The sequence below is a fragment of the Microtus ochrogaster genome, unplaced genomic scaffold, assembly GCF_000317375.1.
Source record: "Microtus ochrogaster isolate Prairie Vole_2 unplaced genomic scaffold, MicOch1.0 UNK13, whole genome shotgun sequence".
In the NCBI taxonomy this organism is placed as follows: domain Eukaryota; kingdom Metazoa; phylum Chordata; class Mammalia; order Rodentia; family Cricetidae; genus Microtus; species Microtus ochrogaster.
Window position 1 is genome coordinate 2,106,919 of NW_004949111.1, and position 18,637 is coordinate 2,125,555.

Below are 18,637 nucleotides of genomic sequence, written 5' to 3' on the forward strand. Positions count from 1 at the left end.
TTAAACACCTCTATAAGAGAGTATATGTCCACTGTTTATAGACAGCATTAGAGAGATTGTGCACACCAACGCAGTAGAAGACATCACATGAAGGGAATTAATTGATGGGATTAAAGCAAGAAGCAGTAAAATTTCTAAAGAGATACTGAGAAGACACTGTGTTTGGGACTTATTAAAGACCTTTATTAGATAAATTCTTTGCTATTTTAGAAATCATACATGCATGATAAGAATTCATAAGAAATCTTTCTTGTCTTATTGTGTTTTATAGTCATACCATCAATTTTCTTACCATTGCACTAAATTGTGCAACCACAGTTCTACAATGAGGGAAATTTTTCTGGTAATTATCAGTATGTACCTTTAACCATTTGTAGCAATGGTTATATTTACTTATACTCTAAGTATATAAATAACAAACAGAAAATATAATAAGTTTCAGGAAAGATAAATACTGTTTAAGTTGAATTTGTGATTGGGTAAGAATATATATGATGCATATTTAGAAAAAAATACACATTTCTAAAAAGTTCATATTGAAGATATATTTTGATATATAATGTACAAGGTCTAAATATGTTGTAAGCAATGTTCTTTCAAGATGTAAAAGTTAAAATTGTACATTCCACTTTTTCTGTCAAATGTACTTTGCTTTTTAAGTTGTCATTGTCATCGTAGAGTACACTATTTAGAAGAAATCATAAATTTTGTATCATTCAATGGTGAGTGCCTGTTCTGAAGAAACTTCTAGGTTTCATGTTTTTGAGCTAAAACTACTTTGAAAAAATATAATAAGCTTATTTTTAACATAACATTTTTAATTTTGGTAAATATTCTGAACTTAATATCTGCTAGTGGTGTTGGTCACAACTGAAAGGAAATTATTGAGAATTCCTTTGCATTAGAGACAAATATCAGAATAAAAACATTTTGCTGTTCAAACATCTTATACAAACCAATATGAAGTTAGAAAATGTGAAAATTATTCATAGGGGCATCTCACTTAACAAACATCAGCCCTTAGCATATTCTGCTGTTTTCTTTTTATGCAAACTAATGAAGTGTCCAGCGCAGACACAGTGGCTCACTATGCCCTTGCACATTCTTATGATCTCTTTTCTGAATTAATTTTTATTGCTTTATTTTATTACTAAAGTTCATATATACTACCTGCTTTTAATTAAAATTTAGTAGTTTCATATTATGTGTGTGTTTTCCTTATTATTATTAAGATGATAATGATATCATTGTTTTAAAATTTAAGAAACTTGCACCATCAACTCTACCAGTTACTCTTAACAATGAAATATGGTCATACAAAAGTTAACTAAAGTATAAACAAGGAAAAGGAGAAGTCTCCCTGTGATCATAAAATGATGTTGTTTTCTGTTCAGCAGTTCATGTTACTGCTGTTCATGCTAATTAATTACAGGAACGGTTGCAGTAATGTGCAAACAGGGAATCTGAGAAACTGAGAGGGCTTTTAGGTCTCCAAGTGAAGTGAAGTCAATCTGGGCATGGGCAATCAAATATAATGAAATCACTTGTCAGTGCTAAGCTTGCAAAAACTGTGAAGTTTGACTGGGGAGTAAAAGGATTATAATTAGATTTCCAATAGGATAATAACTAAATGGCAGAACGCAGTAAAGAAAAAATATTACTTTGTTAGCTAATGGTACTGCTGTTCAGTTTTAGTTTTTATCAGCTCACTTGTACTTGTGCTAATTTAGTTTGCCTTTATCAGCAAAAATGCACCACACAAATGCCACTTAAAGGTCATTTGCAAAAATCATTGATCTGAAGGTACACTTAATGACACCTGGTATGTTTATTTTATGTGAAGTAGAGATTGACTGATAAGATAGTTGATATGCTGTCTTACAGGTCCCCAGCTGAGTTAGAAGATCTTGAATTGGACCACATTTGGTCATATGCTCCTCTCAAAAATTCAGCTCCTGAGACTGCGGACATAATCATCAGAGTGAGTACTTTACACATTGTTGACCACCTTAAAACCTTTAGGTGGAGGTATGATTATAGACTGCAGAAATACAAAATTCTAAATTCTTTTAACTGAGATTGTCTACGTGTGCTATCTATTTTGTCAAACAACAAAGTGTTTTAGAAATAAAATAAGCTGATGAAACTTATAAAAGGTATAATTATCCTGAGTAGTTTGTCTTCATTCACATTTATGTGGACACTACGGTAAAACTAGATATGATTTCTTTGCTTCTAACAATGGTTATACAATCTTTTTATCAAGTTCCCTTTATATATTCTTAAGAAGATGTCATGGTGCAACTTATTGAATTTCAAAGAGAGAGCACTAGGTTAACGATAGATTTCTAACCAGCAGAGCTATCAACAATAGGAAGAGAAAGAACATCAATGAAGCCTGAGCTGTTTCCTGTGATGGAGATTATTTTGGCAATGGCATTGCATTGGCATGAATGAATTGATTCTCACAAAGAGAGAAAGTGATCTTCCAACCTACAAAAGTGAGTAGGGCAGGAATGTGAAAATATGTAAGCAGTTCAAGGCAAATAAAAAAGAAACTATAGCATACAAAAACCAAAACTATTAGCAAGACTAGAACATAATGGCTAAATTTACACTTCATGTTTTTTATGTAAATTATATGATGTATATTTAGAAAAAAATACATATTTACAAAAAGTTCATATTGAACATATATTTAGATATTATATAATATACAAGTACCTAATATGTTGTAAAAACTGTAAACAGGCATTAAATAGTTTCTAAAGATTATTAATGAAGATAAAATTAATCTTTCAATTGTGAATACTTAAAATGATAGGCTAAATGATTAAGGATCTTATGCAATTATTAGTGTTTACTTTGCTAACTATATTTTTGATTGATTTTGTTCATAATTTCAGATATGTATTCCTCTAAGAAAATTTTTTTTCTAACAAAATCTTTTGTTTTTGAAGACAGGATCTACCTATGTAGTGCTGGCTGCCCTGGGACTCACAATGGAGAGCAGCCTGGCCTGAAAGTCATAGATATTCACCTGCCTCTAATTCATGCATGCTAGAATTAAAGGTGTGTTCACCATGCATGGTCTAAAATTCTCTGTTTGATATGTTGAGATTCTACTATAATTTTAACATAAGATATTCACTTTAGGTTTTCCTAAAGTAATAATGGGAATTTTATCATGTACTTAAATGTGGGACTAAAAGATAAGAGAATGGATACTTTTCAACATTTTCACATATTTATTGTGAATGACATTTGATGTAGTTTAAAAGTCTATATTGTATCTAATGAGTAATTATTAAATTACTGTATTTTCTTATATATGTACAATGTTCATCACAGATACTAAGAAATTTTATTTTTTTATTTTTGAAATGATCAGTTTTCTTGTTTTAAAATAAATTACCACAATACTTACAATATTACATCTGATTCTGCTATTTTTAATGAACTTAGTAAAAATATGTTTGGAAAAAAGTCAATATAAAATGTATGCTTCTTTAGACATAAATTAATATGAAAAAGCTTTTTAATGAATATGGAATGAATTCATTTTTACTTATGTGACTACGTTGATCACACTTGAAAAACATAACTGTTGTTTGTTATGTGAAAATAAAATAAACTGATGACAATTCAAAATCTACTTATCTCAGAGTAGGAAAAATGTTATTTCTGTCATCTAAAGGCATCACAAAAATAAAGAAACTATAATAAACAGGTCCACTTGTAGTGTTTACAAACACAAAAGCAGTGAAATAAATGTCACATTTACATTATGCTTATGAAATGTTTCTTTTAGATGTAAATAATATCTAAATATGTATCCTGTCAGTAGTAAACCTGGGAGAACTTTGCTCACATTATATCTATGAAATTCCTAAGTAATTGCACTGTTAGGACTTTTAAAGTCATATCATATGTTTTTCTCAAATGAAGATCATTGTAGATTGTTAATTAGGTCAGAGTATAAAGGATTATCTTTATTTTATCTGAATGAAATCTATTAACATAGAAATTTTTGCCACCCTGCTTCCATGGAGCACACATTGCACACTTATAGTAAGGACAATGTTATTTATTGTACCTTGCATGGCAGCACTGTCATGAGGAGTCTCATTGTTTTCTATTTCAATATCTGGAATTCCCGTATCTGAAAGAATTGGCATTCAGGATTAAGGTACAATTCTTTGTTTTCTGTCTAAAAAGAAATTGCAGGTAGACAATATTTTGATACTATACATAACTATACATAACACAAGATTCTGAGCAGTATTATTTATTTTTGCAAACATTGTCTCTCTTATTTTTGTTATATATATATATATATATTTGCTGCCTTCACATTCTGTCCTCCACATATACTCTTTCTTTGTTTCCTTCAAATTCAGTCTCCTTTTTCATTAATTATGATGTTGTTGTTGTATGTGAGTATATACGTAGTTTTTGCTTTGTTTAGTTTTCCCCTTCCATTTCCTTTCTTTCTTTTGGCATTTCTATTGCTAATGCTAGGAAGGAAGTTTACATACTATAATTGAATTATGTAGTTAATAATGTACATAGTAATGGCCAAGTACATGGAAAAATATTTTTTATCACTTGACAATCTAAAGATGTATTCTAGGAAAATAAATGTCTATATAAAAGGAGAAACAAAGCCTCTAAAACTATTCAGATAGCACACTCTAATGACAGGACAACAAAAATTATGATAGATACAATTGACTAAATCAAAGCAATCCATCATTATAGTGTATTTCCCCTATGGAAGTTATGATAGTGAATGATATTGGCTTATGTTAAGTGCAAGTGAAACCAATATTCACATAGTGATTTGTAGTTTTATATGAGTGGATGAATAAATGTGTTATGATTGTGCTCAAATAATTTACAGAATCTAGTGATTATATTGTAAAACGTTTATGTGGAGGAGGTTACTTGAAAATTTAATTCACATTGTGTCTGAATCAACTAAAGAAATCTTATGTGATTAACAAGAATCTTGACTTAAAACTGGAAAATTTTGAATTACCATCCCTTGATTCATGCACCACTTTACATCCCTTTAAGTAGAATCTTCAAGGATGCAGTTAGAATTTCATTTCAAACTGATTCTCCTTGAGGACCTCATTATTGATACATTTGGCATTAAATCTCCACCTACATTTTTTTTCTTCTACCTCCCAGAGAAAGGGTTATTTTGGTTTGTTTCATGACTTATAACGCGTGACATAAAATTATATTTCTTGACAAAGCCATATTCATCGTCTCTCTCTTAGTTCAGGTTTTCATTTGTGTGCCTTTCAAGTGAAAATCAGAAATTACCTTTCAACATCCTCAGACCACTGTCGCTAGCTGTAGCTTGTTTCAGTGCTTGCTCCACTTGCTCTCGGCGCTTTGATTCGAACTCCAAGGCTTCCTGAAGTTTCCTCTTAGCTTTTTTCTCCTTTTTCAGACGTTTTTGCATTGTATCTAAAATGTGGGAAAGTAGTTTACAAATGTGTGCTAAATGCAGTATTATTTCTGAATTTCATAATACAAGTATACATTGTATATAGTTACAAGTACAATATCAGAGAGCCATAAATATAGCAGCTAACATACGATTAGCTTCTTTTGGTCCCAGTCTTCACCGGTGCATTTGGTGTTTTGTAGACTGTAGTTGAATAACACCATTTACTTATTGTTACTTTCACATTTCTAATATGTGTGCTATCTCGTACATATCCATCTATACAGTGTTGGCAATTTCCCTGGAGAATTATTGTTTAACACCATACTACATCATTTAATACTATAACACATTTTATAATTCTCTGAAGAAATAAAATACTATTGTTAGTCATATTTCAAAATTCAAAAAAGTAAATATTTATGAAGTATTGTTTTATTCTTTAAAACTGAAATGTTACCAATTAAAGAGACAAATGGCTATTCATTTAAATAATTATGTTTCTCTCCCTTGTTCCTTCCCTTCCTACACACAGACTCACAAACTCATATATATATTAGTGAGAAAAACTTTCAGGAGTGACTACATGAGCAATCTATAAAAGTGCATATGAAGCCTCTGGTAAGCAAGAAGGATAAAGAAGAGCGAACTAAGTTCTAGCTTAGTTCTCAGGCTTTCTATCTCAAAGAGAAACTTCAAATCTAACATGAAAAGTAAATTTTTGAGACAATGACAGAAAATATTGTGTCTTTTGGATCTTATTAAAGATATCTAAGTATGTTTGAATATGAATTTATTTTGCTACTCTAATTGCATTCACATGATTATTAAAATGCAGCAATAACAAATTATTTCCATCAGAAAAAGTAGTCCATTAAAATCAGTGCTGAACTTATATTCCATAGTTAAAATAATTTTTAAGAAGATCCTATCTTTTGTTTCAGTGTAAAATTGTTATTTCTTATGTGGTGAATAATAATATATAGTTTCTTGTATTTTCAAGAGGCTACATTTTAAAATACATAAATGAAAATGATTTATTTAAACCTATTATGTTAGCAATATTTTGTAATGATCAATCTACCAATATCTGTGAAAAGATAACACCTCTGCTGGGAAAATACTACAATCTCCACTGTATAGAAGGAAACTATTTTTGAGATATGAAGGAATTTGTACTGGAATTTAAACCTACTAGCTGTTTTACAAAGTAGGACCACCATTTCAAAAGATGACTTCTCATGTCTGGTAGTATATTTTTTTTTGTTAAATGGTCTTTGGCTCTTCAGAGAACACATAAACCTAGATAAGGAAAATTCATTTCTATTTTAATACATGGAATTATGAGTATTATAGACTTTCTTGGTAAATAATTGGAATGTGAAATATCTACATGAAATGTCTTTCTCCCACTTGTGTCTCCGTTTCCACAGTTCAACTCTACCACTCACTTTAGTGTTCTCAGGGAATGGTAAGTAACTGAAATTGGTGTTATATATTTTGCTGCTCTTTTGTGTTTTATGGTAAATGTAAAGATTTGGGAATTACTTATAAAAGTTAATTTGAAAGTTTGTGTGGCATTCAAATAAACTATCCTAGTTTATGCACTTTGCTGTATACAACTTATACTTATAAAATTAATTCTATGTTGAATAATTAAGTATTCCTCTAATATCCTCTTTTTGTCTCCATATACTTCTGTTATGTTAGTTTAATCCTAATTAATACTGTTTGCACGAGATAAAGCTATTTGGAATATTTTCCTTGCTTTCAGTCTCACATACATCCTAATCAGAGGATCAGAGAGTTTTCTGTGAGAGTGTGTCTCCTAGTAATATCAAAAGCTACACCCTTAACGTCTCATCAACTGACTGCCCAAAAGAGCTGAACAAGGACATTGGGCATGCCCAAAGTGAATGAGGAAAAACTCAGGAAGCTTCAAATAAGTATGTAACTAAGAAAAGATGGAAGTGTGAGAGGAAGTCTTACCCACGGAAGAGCACATAAATTGGTTGTTCAGTGCCAACGAGTAACATGCAGATAGAACAGGGTATATTTAGGAATATATATGTATACACCTATACTTATATGTACACAATAACAATTAGGGAAAAATAAAGTCATGAATTAGAATGAAACTGTGGAGGGTTGGTTATAGGGGAGGCTTTAGAGAAATGTTGTAATTATATTAAATTCTCAATAATAAAATTGAAAAAGAATTACCCCATCTTTAGAGTGAACCATACAACAGTAATTAAACCAGATTTTTCCTTTGCTTAACTTTTGATACATTCCATTGTTTTCAAGGTAAAATTAAAGTTCATCATTTACACAGTTAAAACTCTTCATAATTTCACTTGTACTCCTATCTCTCTGCATCATTTCTCACCATGCAATTCATTAGAATCAACGGCACTCAAAAATCAAAGTGTATACTTTTGCTTGTGTATAAAGTTTTTTCTTTGTTTCCATGCCTATACTAATGAATACACAATGCTTCAAACTGAATGTTTGCATGCCCTTTTTATTTTTGAGTACTGATTCTTTAAGGCTCAGATTAAGGCATCAACTTCAAAAGATATTCTTTTAACAGTATACAATTTCAACAAGCTAAATTAATCTCTTTGATACCAAACAGATTTTGCATGATCATTCTTGTCACTTTGTTTTAGAATTGTCTGACTGTGTTAGGCTTATACAATGTAAATTCTTCCAAGGGAGAGACTGAGTTTCATTTACTTTATAATTACAGAATATAGCACCCTGACTATGGAAGAGTAAATATTTTACACATAAGACCAGGTGACAATATCTATGCCTAGATATAATTTATCAGATTATGAGAATATCATAGCAATGTATGTTTTCAAATCTGTAACTAGTCTCAAATACAAATGTCGCTTATTATCTCTTAGAGAAAATCTTATTAGTATGTGACTTAGTTACCGCTGTTTGTTAAGTATGTTATTCATTTTTAGCAATTATAAGCTATCCTAGGATATGTTTTTATAAGTAAGAAAATCATTTTCAATATAATATTCACCATTTAATTTAACTTGTTCGACTTACTTCTGCTTTGAAGCTCAACTGCAAGTTGTCTCTCCAGCTTTTCTCTAATTTCTCTTTCTCTGTAGAGTTCTATTCGAAGTTCCTTCTTTTCTTGCTGAATCTGCTTCTCCTGGATGCGAGCGTTATCCAAAGCCACTTTCAGCAGACCCTGTCATATACAGAAAATGGCATGCAGTTCATCTTATCTGTTTTAAAATCTCAAATAGGATATAATTTATATAGGTGCTAATGTCTTCTATTACATTTATTTTGTTTATAGAAATATTGTTGACCTGAATGTTGGTCAACAGTGTCTCCACGGAGGATAGATTATCAGCAAAAATGAATGGTCCAGGGAATCCAGGGGACAATGCCTGTCCAGGAGCCAACTGGATCTTGTCCATGGGTGATTTCATCAGTGGAATTTGAGGTGGTACTTCTTCTGTAAGGATAAAATTAATGTCAGATGGTTCACAAACTGGCAATCCAAATATTTCACCAACTTATTTCTAATAGACATATATAATGATTTTCATTTTAAAACTAAATTATGAGTACTCAAATTATGTCATATCCATCAACTAGAGAACCAGATTGCTACCAACAGATGTATAAGTTGGTATCTATTTCTTTCAGCACTATGAATCTATCTATGAATACATTATCATTATTTTAAAGCCTTAATTGATGTGTAATTTGCAAGCAATAAAATTACTATATTTTAAATATAATTTTAATTTTTAGTAATTTTGTACAATTTTTTAAGCATGACAACAAATCCATTTTAAAACATCTCAATTTTTCCACAATATTCTTCACAAGTATTTGCAGATAGTCTCTATTTGCAGTCTGTTCCTTGGTAATGATTGTTCTACTCTGTCATTAAAGATTTCTCTTTTCTTGACATTTCACACAAATAGAATTATACAATATTTAGTATTTTTCTTAAGGTAATTTTACTTTAGCATCACATTTTTATATTTATACATGTGTAATGATTTTTACTTTTCAATGCTAGGTAATAAAAATTTGTTTATGTAAATATATCAACTTTTAAGAAGATATTATCTACTTGCTTGAAATTGGGCATTTTTCAGTGTTAATTCTATTTTTGAATATTATTTCCTGTAAGAAATCTGCAAATCCTATCTATTCTCACTTCTTTTTTATTTATTTTATTTTTTTATGTTTTATTTTATTTTATTTTATTTTATTTTTTGGTTTTTCGAGACAGGGTTTCTCTGTGGCTTTGGAGCCTGTCCTGGAACTACTCACTTTTTATTTTTAAAGAATCTTCTTTTACATGTCCTGGGCACTTAACTGACATTATCTCTTAGTTTCAGATACTAAGACATTAATAGAATCTTAAATAAGGTATTTTAGAATTGTTTAAGACAGATATCTAGCAATAATAGGAATTTCTTTTTTCATGAGAGCCTAACAATTTGGCTATCAATATTAATTATGGTTAACAATTTCTTATATGACTTGCATGAACTATGCAGTGGTTTCCTCTATACTTGGGAATGGCAACTTTTTTATTTCAAGTAAATGTTCCCAGGGATATAACCTTGGGATTCAACAAAACTCAGTTACTAGTATTTTGGCATTAAAGTTTAAAAGAAGAATCATAAGAGTTCAGTTAATCTATGCATTGAAATTTCTGTATTTCAGTAATGAAATGAAGAAACTTTGAAAAATATGAGTATCTTTGATTGTAAAAAAGTCTGCTAGTAAATATATTTGAAATAGATTCACTAAACAATAAAACAAACTAGTTATGAATTGAATCAGTCAACAACTCCACCATGCAACTTGGCCAACCATGGGAAGTCTTGCCTAGCTATAAAATATTTCCACTTAAGACTCCATATCCTCCATTTCGAAGCATCATTACTAGGGTCACCCTAATAGATTCCAGGAAATTTCCACTTCATGGTGTTTCTACACTGTCCCCAATTGCACCTGTCTTTCCTTGCACTCTCTCTGTCTATCTATGCCCACCACACCTGATACCTCCCATCCTATCCCCATATACCCCCGTCCACCTGAAAAATCTCCATCAGTCGAGCCTGCATGAAGCCTTCAGCCCTATGTTCTAGTCTCTGGCATGGGAAGGTAATTTGCAGGATACAGAAGGAGAATCCTGGATACTAGCCCAGCCACAAATTATCGATCTGCAATCTGTCTTGCCTACAGGATGAACTGGGGCAATAGCGGTGCAGAATGTGTGGAAGCTAAACCATTTCTTGCTTTAACTAGAGGCTCATTTCATGAGAGGGAATCCATGCCCTATGATGCCTGGATTGTTAAGAACTGAAGATTGCATAGACCATAGACTTAGGGTATAACCAAACAGAACTGGCAAAAATAAATAAATAATAAATTAAAAGTCAATAATTCCTAATAATATTCTGCTATACTCATACATCTGTAGATCTGTGCCTTTTCCAGTTGTCATCAGAGAGGCTTTCTCCAGCAGCAGAAGGGATCAGGTGCAGAGACACACAGTCAAAGGTGATGGAAGACACTAGGAGACCATAATCCACAAAATCACTAAGCAGGGCTCACATGAGCTCAGAGTTTGAAGAGGGAAGCACAGGTGTGCATAGGTCTTCAACAGGTCCTCTGCATATATATTATGACAGTTAGCTTTGTATTTTGTGGAACTCTTAAGAATGGAGGCAAGTGTGTCTAACTCTTTTGTCTGTTCTTCAGACTCTTTCTCCTGTCTGGTTACCTTGTCCAGTCTTGGTGTGAGGGATTTTGCTTTGTTTTGTTATATTTTCTTTTATGGTATTTAGTTGTCCCACTCTTTTCTCAAACAAACGGGAAGTTAAGTAGATCTGGGGAGAGGGGAGATGGGGAGGAGCTGGGAAGAGTGGAGGCAGGGGAAACTGTGGTTGGGATGTATCGTATGAGAAAATAATCTATTAAAAAAAGTTACAAAAATGTTTCTCAAAATAAAGTAATGAAAGAATAACACTAATAAATTATAAAGTTTTCACTTATTTGAAATCTAATATGATATCAAAGATTTTGATAAAATCCAAAGTATCCTATTAATATTTTTACCAAAAGTTATAACATTTATCTTTCCAGAGAGTGTTTTTTATTTAAAAAAAACTTTACAAGGATCATTTTAATTATAGTTACATGATGCATGTTTTCTACAGCACCTTTTGTTTGTATTTCCATATGAATCATTAAAATTTTGGGGAGGTGGTAGCATATGCCTTTCATCCCAGCAGTTTGGAGGCAGATGCAAGCAGATCTCTGTGATGCTATTTTGGTCTACAAAGTGAGTTTCAGGACAGCCAGAACTGTTACACAGAGAAATCCTCTCTCAAAAAAAAATAAAAATAAAAACAAAGAAATAAATGGATAAAATTAACCCTAAGGTCTTTGTAGATTTTTAAGATAGGGCTTGCGTATGTAGTTCCAGAGGTTCTCCAGAGTCCCATCTTCCTGATTCAGATTCATGAGTCCTGAAGAGCTGTGAGTGCAGGCATACACTACCATGTCCAAATAATCTAAACATCACATTGAATCTCAATCCCTCCCTCCTCTCTCTCTGTATTACTTTCCTCCTTTTCTCTCTTCTACCCTCTTCTTGTCTCATGAATCCTTTGATGGTAGTTACGGAACTTGTAAACAATTATTCTTATTCATGCAGTGATGAGCAAATTATTATGAATTATGTAATCTCCACTCACAAGCATGTTACATTTGAAATAATTTCTGACAAAAATAAAATGCCTAAATCTTAAAACCCATCTCAGCAAGCATCATTAATGCATTTAAATAAACTGCAAAACTAGGTAAGAAGTGTTCTTCATTTGTCTGTTTATCCATATATTTGTCTTCTTCACATGGGTACAGGAAATGAGTGAAAGGAAGACTTCATAAATTTTCTCAGTATGTACAATAACTAGAGAATTTCTACATCTCTACATTGAAGATTATAAATCAAAGTCAAATTTATATACACCAGTTATTCTTTAAGAAGCAACTGCTGCACCCAGAGCTGATTCAGAGACAATATTCCCTGAATAACTATTTTGTTAGTGACAGAGTTAACAGTTAATGGATTTCTTGTCATATATCACTCAATGCAAACTGATACCTTCAGTAGTGAGAATTTGAGAGGCATTCTTTTTGAAAAGGAAAGCTATATATTCAACATGCATAAAACAAAATCATAAGTATGTTAAAAACTCACTAGACATCTTCTCTTTGAAGATGAAAGAAATACTATTAAATTGGCTGAAAGGAAAATTGCTATTGATTATGAAGACAGGTTGCATGGTCTATAGTTTTTAATGTTACTGTGCAGTAGATTGAAGTTTCAAAATAGTATTACTCTTCTTTAAAGATATAGACACAGCTGAATTAGGTTCTGCTTGCTGCAGTGAAGATCAAATGCAAAAAGAATCATATTTCATCAGACCTAGTCAACTCCAGGAAAATAAATAGAAATATAAGAGGTATGCAGGCAATGATTCATTTTGATAATCTGGCCCAAGAGAGACACATAGAGACAGCACACAGATCTAAGCTTCTACCAAAAGCCAAATAGGACACAGAGGGTGGGAACTGGGTTGACAGTGTAGCAGAGGTCACATCGATTTTCAGCAGCAGTTTCCCCACAGATGAGATAACCCTGGACTCTATTTGGACCATTGTTCATATCCTACCTGTCCCACAAGCAATAAATTTTCTGGTCCAAGAAAAAGGGCAGTAAAGAAGAAGGATTCTACTTATGACTTCTTATGATTAAGTTTCTGGGCTAACCAAACATGCTTTTCAGATCAAGGTCACATTGCATGTTAAGGTCTGTAATAGCCCAAATCTAGTAGAAGTATATTATGTTTTAGTGTACATGAGTGGAAACTGTCAAACTATTCTTTAGGATTTTTTCCCTGACTTCAATCGTGTGCTATGAAAAATGACTAAGAGATGCATAGGAAGTTGATTTCAGTCATGCAATAGGCCTTGATAACTGAATGTCATCTATTTTTCTCTGTCTGAATAAATACACTGCTGTGTAGAAATGTACTAGATAAGCTTGTGTAAACCTAATTGACAATGAAATTAAAAACAGATAAGTGCTACAAACACAGATTGGAACTTAAGATCATCTCTCTGTAAGTCCTAGAAGGGATTTTGTTGAATATTTTCATTTAAAAGGATTGCATGAAAAATGTTTAGATTAAAAAAAAACATCATCGCTTATAAAAAGTGGTATAAAGTGCAAGTGTAAAACAGAACAACAGCTTCTACCCAAGGACATGGGCAAACTCACCATTTATTGAAGCAAAGTGGGGGCAGCTTTTAATTGAGCCTGTTTGTTGAACCTGCAATACTTTATAATAGCACTTTGGAATCAACTTAGAGAACAAGCTGTTTATTTTATTTTTTCTTTCGAGCCAAGATGAATAGAAGTAAAAGTTGAAAAGAAAGTTATGTATAGAATTAAAAGGATATATATGGCAAATGCTCCTAATAGAAATGTCCCTTTGAAATTTAAGTCAAGGCTGCTACAGCTGTTTGATATGACTGCTATGTTTATTCTCTGACTTTCATAGACTTAAGTGTTTCCTCTGGAAATTGACAATTGTGACACAGGAAAAAAAAACTGAACCCAGCAGACTCACTGAACACTAGAAAAATGCAGGCACCAATAAATGCAGTTTTATTCTTTAACAAATAAATTATACTCCATTATTTGATTTGAGAGCTTTTCCCTAAATACAGCTGGCCCGTGGGACTCTCTTTTTTGATATCATTACTGCTACAATCAGCACAAGCAAGACACCTGCTTCCCTTTTCCAAACTGAAGAACAATCACAGCAGCAAAATGCTGAACTGCTTTGTAATGATGTGACCTGCATGAACACAAAGAAACACTCATAGTCTCAGCTAAACAATAACTTCAAGTGCTGCCATTATGTAATGTGAAAAAGAAAAAAATGATCTTCATATTGTTACATTTATCTATGTACAGTAAATAAAATGCTACAGAGAAATGGAAACAGAAATCCAGAGGCAAAGGAAGGAAGGGCCAACAATCTGCGCAACAGAGATGTAACAAAATACAAACTAAGTATAATCCCTGTATGGTTTGGATCCTTAGTTTAGAAAATTGGCTTTCCAAACAAAGAATTATAATTAAATCCTCTTGCAAATAAAGCTTCTTGTCAAGAACAGATACTATGCCTAATAAAAGTCTTGGAAAAATTATATTTAGTCCTTTTCATTAAGGAGATAACATATATTTTGGAACAAATAGAAACTATGTTACAGAATGAACAACTGAGCAGGAACAGTGCAGGATATATTGTTAACTGCCAATAGGAATGTTTAAAAAAGAGATCAGTAGCATTGAACAAATAAGAGAAATACCTATGTTTATTCTAATTGAAAAGTGTTCACACTGTCTCTCCTCAGAATTACATTCTACTGGAGATTAGGTGTGTGAAAAAAAATTCCTGATGCATATTGGTAAAACACTGGACTAAAAAATGGAAAACAGATTTCCTTAACATAAGGGCTGTGAGATGCACTGCAAGGTTTCTTTTGAAATAAGATTTTTAGATAACAAATTTTAATATGGATATGTCTAAAAATGTTCCACGAAAAAACCTTTTACTAAAACCATGATTAGCCTTTTATGAATTCCTTCTTCATTTATTAAATGGTTTAAAACAGAACCATTCAGAGTTTTTAAAATAATAATAATCATTCTAATTTAATTGTTACAATTGCACAAACATTAAAATTTCAAATTGTACTTTATGGATATATACAGTAATTATGTGTTAGTTAATTTTTTTAATGTAGTCCTAAATATTAACATATATTGCATGTTGACATAGGAAAGAGAGGACATACTAAAGAGGCAAAGACTGGGGGAAAATACTTCAGTGTTGAAAACTGTATGGCTTGAACCTTGCCTGTATCATTTGAAAGATTCTGGGAAACTTATGTGTATGCCTCTGTTTCCTCAATGGTAATGTTAGGTAAATAGTGCAACTGCCTATTATAATTGTTCTATGGGTAAATGAATTCATACTTGTAAAGTTTTTGGCCAATGCTAGATTCTAAGTAATGAAATCTGAATGCTTTTAAAAATAGATGATAGAATGATTAAATATTTCCAAAAGTGTTACAGGAGACTATAGTAATGTATTTGATCACCTACAGATTTACAATTTCTCACATAGCCTATCTAGAAATAAATTTTCTAGACTGTAATTGTGTGAGATTGGCTTTGCTTCATCTTTCATGAAAGGTTGAGGGTACAGAGTTGAGTTGTTCTGATCCAGGGCCATTTTGCATCTTAGATGACATTTGGCAACAAGTGTGAAGACACATTAACTTGGAGACAAGGGAGTGAACATTAAGGAGATTGCTACTGTCATCTAGTGGTAGAGACCAAGAATACTACAAAATGACCCATAAAGCACCGTGGATCACCCTTTTTCCTCTTCACACACACTATCGCAAACATGGTGTTACAAACAGAGTGGGGGAGTTGAATAGAACTCAAAGTGATAAAGAGGCTGTAATGGAATCCATTTCTTTACATGAAAATAAAAAAATAATAAATAAGAATAACAACACCAACCATAAATACTGGTTGAGAATATGTTCTAGATTTATACAGGGAAAACTCAATGAATGGGAATTAACTTCATCTTCTTTTCTTCCTCAAATATCTACTAGCATTTAATAAGCTTAATAAAAAAATTTCAAATTGATGACTTAACACTAACAAAGTCCTGTACAAAGTATGTTTTTGAGTATGCATTTAAATTGTGGTGGTAGCCTTTATTCTTTGATCAACATCACCTTGCAAGTTAAAGGTATTATGTCCACTCTACTTAACATTCAAAATATACTCTATCACTGTCCATTTAATATACTTTTCTTCCTGTACAGTTTGTTGTCACTTACTATACAATAAAATTCATCTCACCAAAATAATCTCTATGAGATCAGACCTCTTGCCAGTTTACTGTCAATGTTATTATTATTACTGTTATTATACTTTGACGACCATTGCCTCCCCTAGTTTGTAGATTAAAAACTATGCTGTATCCTTACAGTGACTAACTATGTTGAATGGTTATCTTAAAGCCATCAACAGTTCAAGTCCACTTTAAAAGACAAGTTTGTACATGAATATATAATTTTATAAATGTTACACAGGTATGCGGTAAGAGGAAGGAAGAATGAATGGACATGGAATAATTCTGGTCTAGCCTCATCTTTTTTAAAAAACAATTATTTTATAACTAAAGTGATAATTGGAGTTTTAAAAAAAGCTTTCAAGGGTATCAGAATGTTTAGCATAATGTTATTGAACTTGTGCTACATATTGCATTCTTTGAACAACAACCAAACAGAAAAAGAAGTAAAACATGTTTTTCTGACCCACAAATGTGATTTCTCATTGTCTCTTATATTATCTAGTATATTTCATAAACAAAAAACCTGACTAACTTGTTTTCAAATACGTAATTTACAAAATGTAAAGTAGTCTCAAATAAAGACTACTATTTGGTCTGCAGTTTCAGAAAAGGCACACATTTTTTATATAACCAAGCAAGCAGAATGTTAAACATACATAAGGTCCTTTTCCAGAAAAAAAAAAACAGACTATCATGTGTAAAAGATTGCAAAGAGGATACTATTTCATGAGCAAGGAAAAATAATACAAACACCTACATCATAAACTGGAAAAATTGAGAAAGAATTAGATTAAAGGTAAGATGTAAAAAGTCATTTTAAGAAATATATTTAGCCTAGGTGATGTGGATGATAAGTATTTTTATTATATATTATATAATATAGGTATATTATATTGTATTAGAATATTATTTTGTCATTTTGACATATCTGTAAAATGAACTGAGGGCTGCAATTTAGACTTGCTTTTAGCTTTACTGAGGTGAGGGTTCAATAATCTGTCTGCCTATAGAGGATGTAAAGCAGGTTTCCAATATTGCATCTCTACCAGGAGCTATTTAGTCATTTCTTTAACTAGGGAAAATTTCCATTTTAATCTGTCACAAATTAAGAGGACCTCGTTTCTCCAACTCAGCATACAGATGTTGAGTTTAAAATCTTTGGGTTTTTTCCTTTCAGTGACTATATGTGTAGAGTGGCTCAGTGGAAGACACAAAGGAGTAGTAAGTTATAATGAAACACCTTACAGTAGTGGTTCTCGATCTTTATAGTGCATAAAAATACCATTGAGGTTTTTCAAAAGTTTATTCTTTAGTCTATGTGTATCTGATTTAATAAGTCTGGGGTTATTCCTGGAAAGATACATTTCTTATAAACATCAACTTCATATTAATGTGGCTGGTATGAAAATCACAGTTTTACAAAATACTGAGCTGTAAAATGGACATATTTTCTTGGATATAACTCTACTACAGAGCTACAGTACTGAAAACAGCCTGGTATATGCATAAAACAGACAGGAGGATCAATGAAACATAATTGAAGACACAAATATCAATAAACACACCTACAAACACCTGATTTTTGACAAATAAGCAAAAAAAATACAAAGTGGAAAAAAGAAAGCATATTCAACAAATGGTGCTGGCATACCTGGATATCAATATATAGAATGAAAATAGCATCATATCTATCGCCATGCACAAAACTCAAGTCCAAATGAATCAAACACCTCAATATAAAGCCAATCACACCGAACCTCATAGAACAGAAAGTGGGAAGTACACTTGAATGCATTGGCACAGGAGACCACTTCCTAAATATAACCCCAGTAGCACAGACACTGAGAAAAAAATTAACAATTGGGACTTCCTGAAACTGAAAAATTTCTGTAAAGCAAAGGACATGGTAAACAAGACAAAACGACAGTCGATAGAATGGGAAAAGATCTTTACCAACCCCACATTAGACAGAGGGCTGATCTCCAGAATATACAAAGAACTCAAGAAAATGGCCATCAAATCATCCAATTAAAAAATGGGGTGCATAGAAAATGGAAGGATCTCCCATGCTCTTGGATTGGGAGGATCAACATAGTAAAAATGGCAATTCTACCAAAAGCAATCTATAGATTCAATGCAATCCCCATCAAAA

General features: G+C 31.9%; 1 protein-coding gene across 1 annotated transcript in view; it reads right to left on the reverse strand.

Annotated features, from left to right (window-relative positions):
• Dach2 (dachshund family transcription factor 2) overlaps positions 1 to 18,637 on the reverse strand; it is a 572,822-nt gene that overhangs the window by 11,279 nt on the left and 542,906 nt on the right. The window contains exons 9-12 of the mRNA XM_026789035.1: positions 8,803 to 8,951; positions 8,531 to 8,678; positions 5,335 to 5,481; positions 4,097 to 4,162 (exon numbers count right to left, since the gene is read on the reverse strand). Coding sequence (XP_026644836.1) covers positions 4,097 to 4,162; positions 5,335 to 5,481; positions 8,531 to 8,678; positions 8,803 to 8,951 — 510 coding nt within the window. The remainder of the gene's footprint in view (positions 1 to 4,096; positions 4,163 to 5,334; positions 5,482 to 8,530; positions 8,679 to 8,802; positions 8,952 to 18,637) is intronic.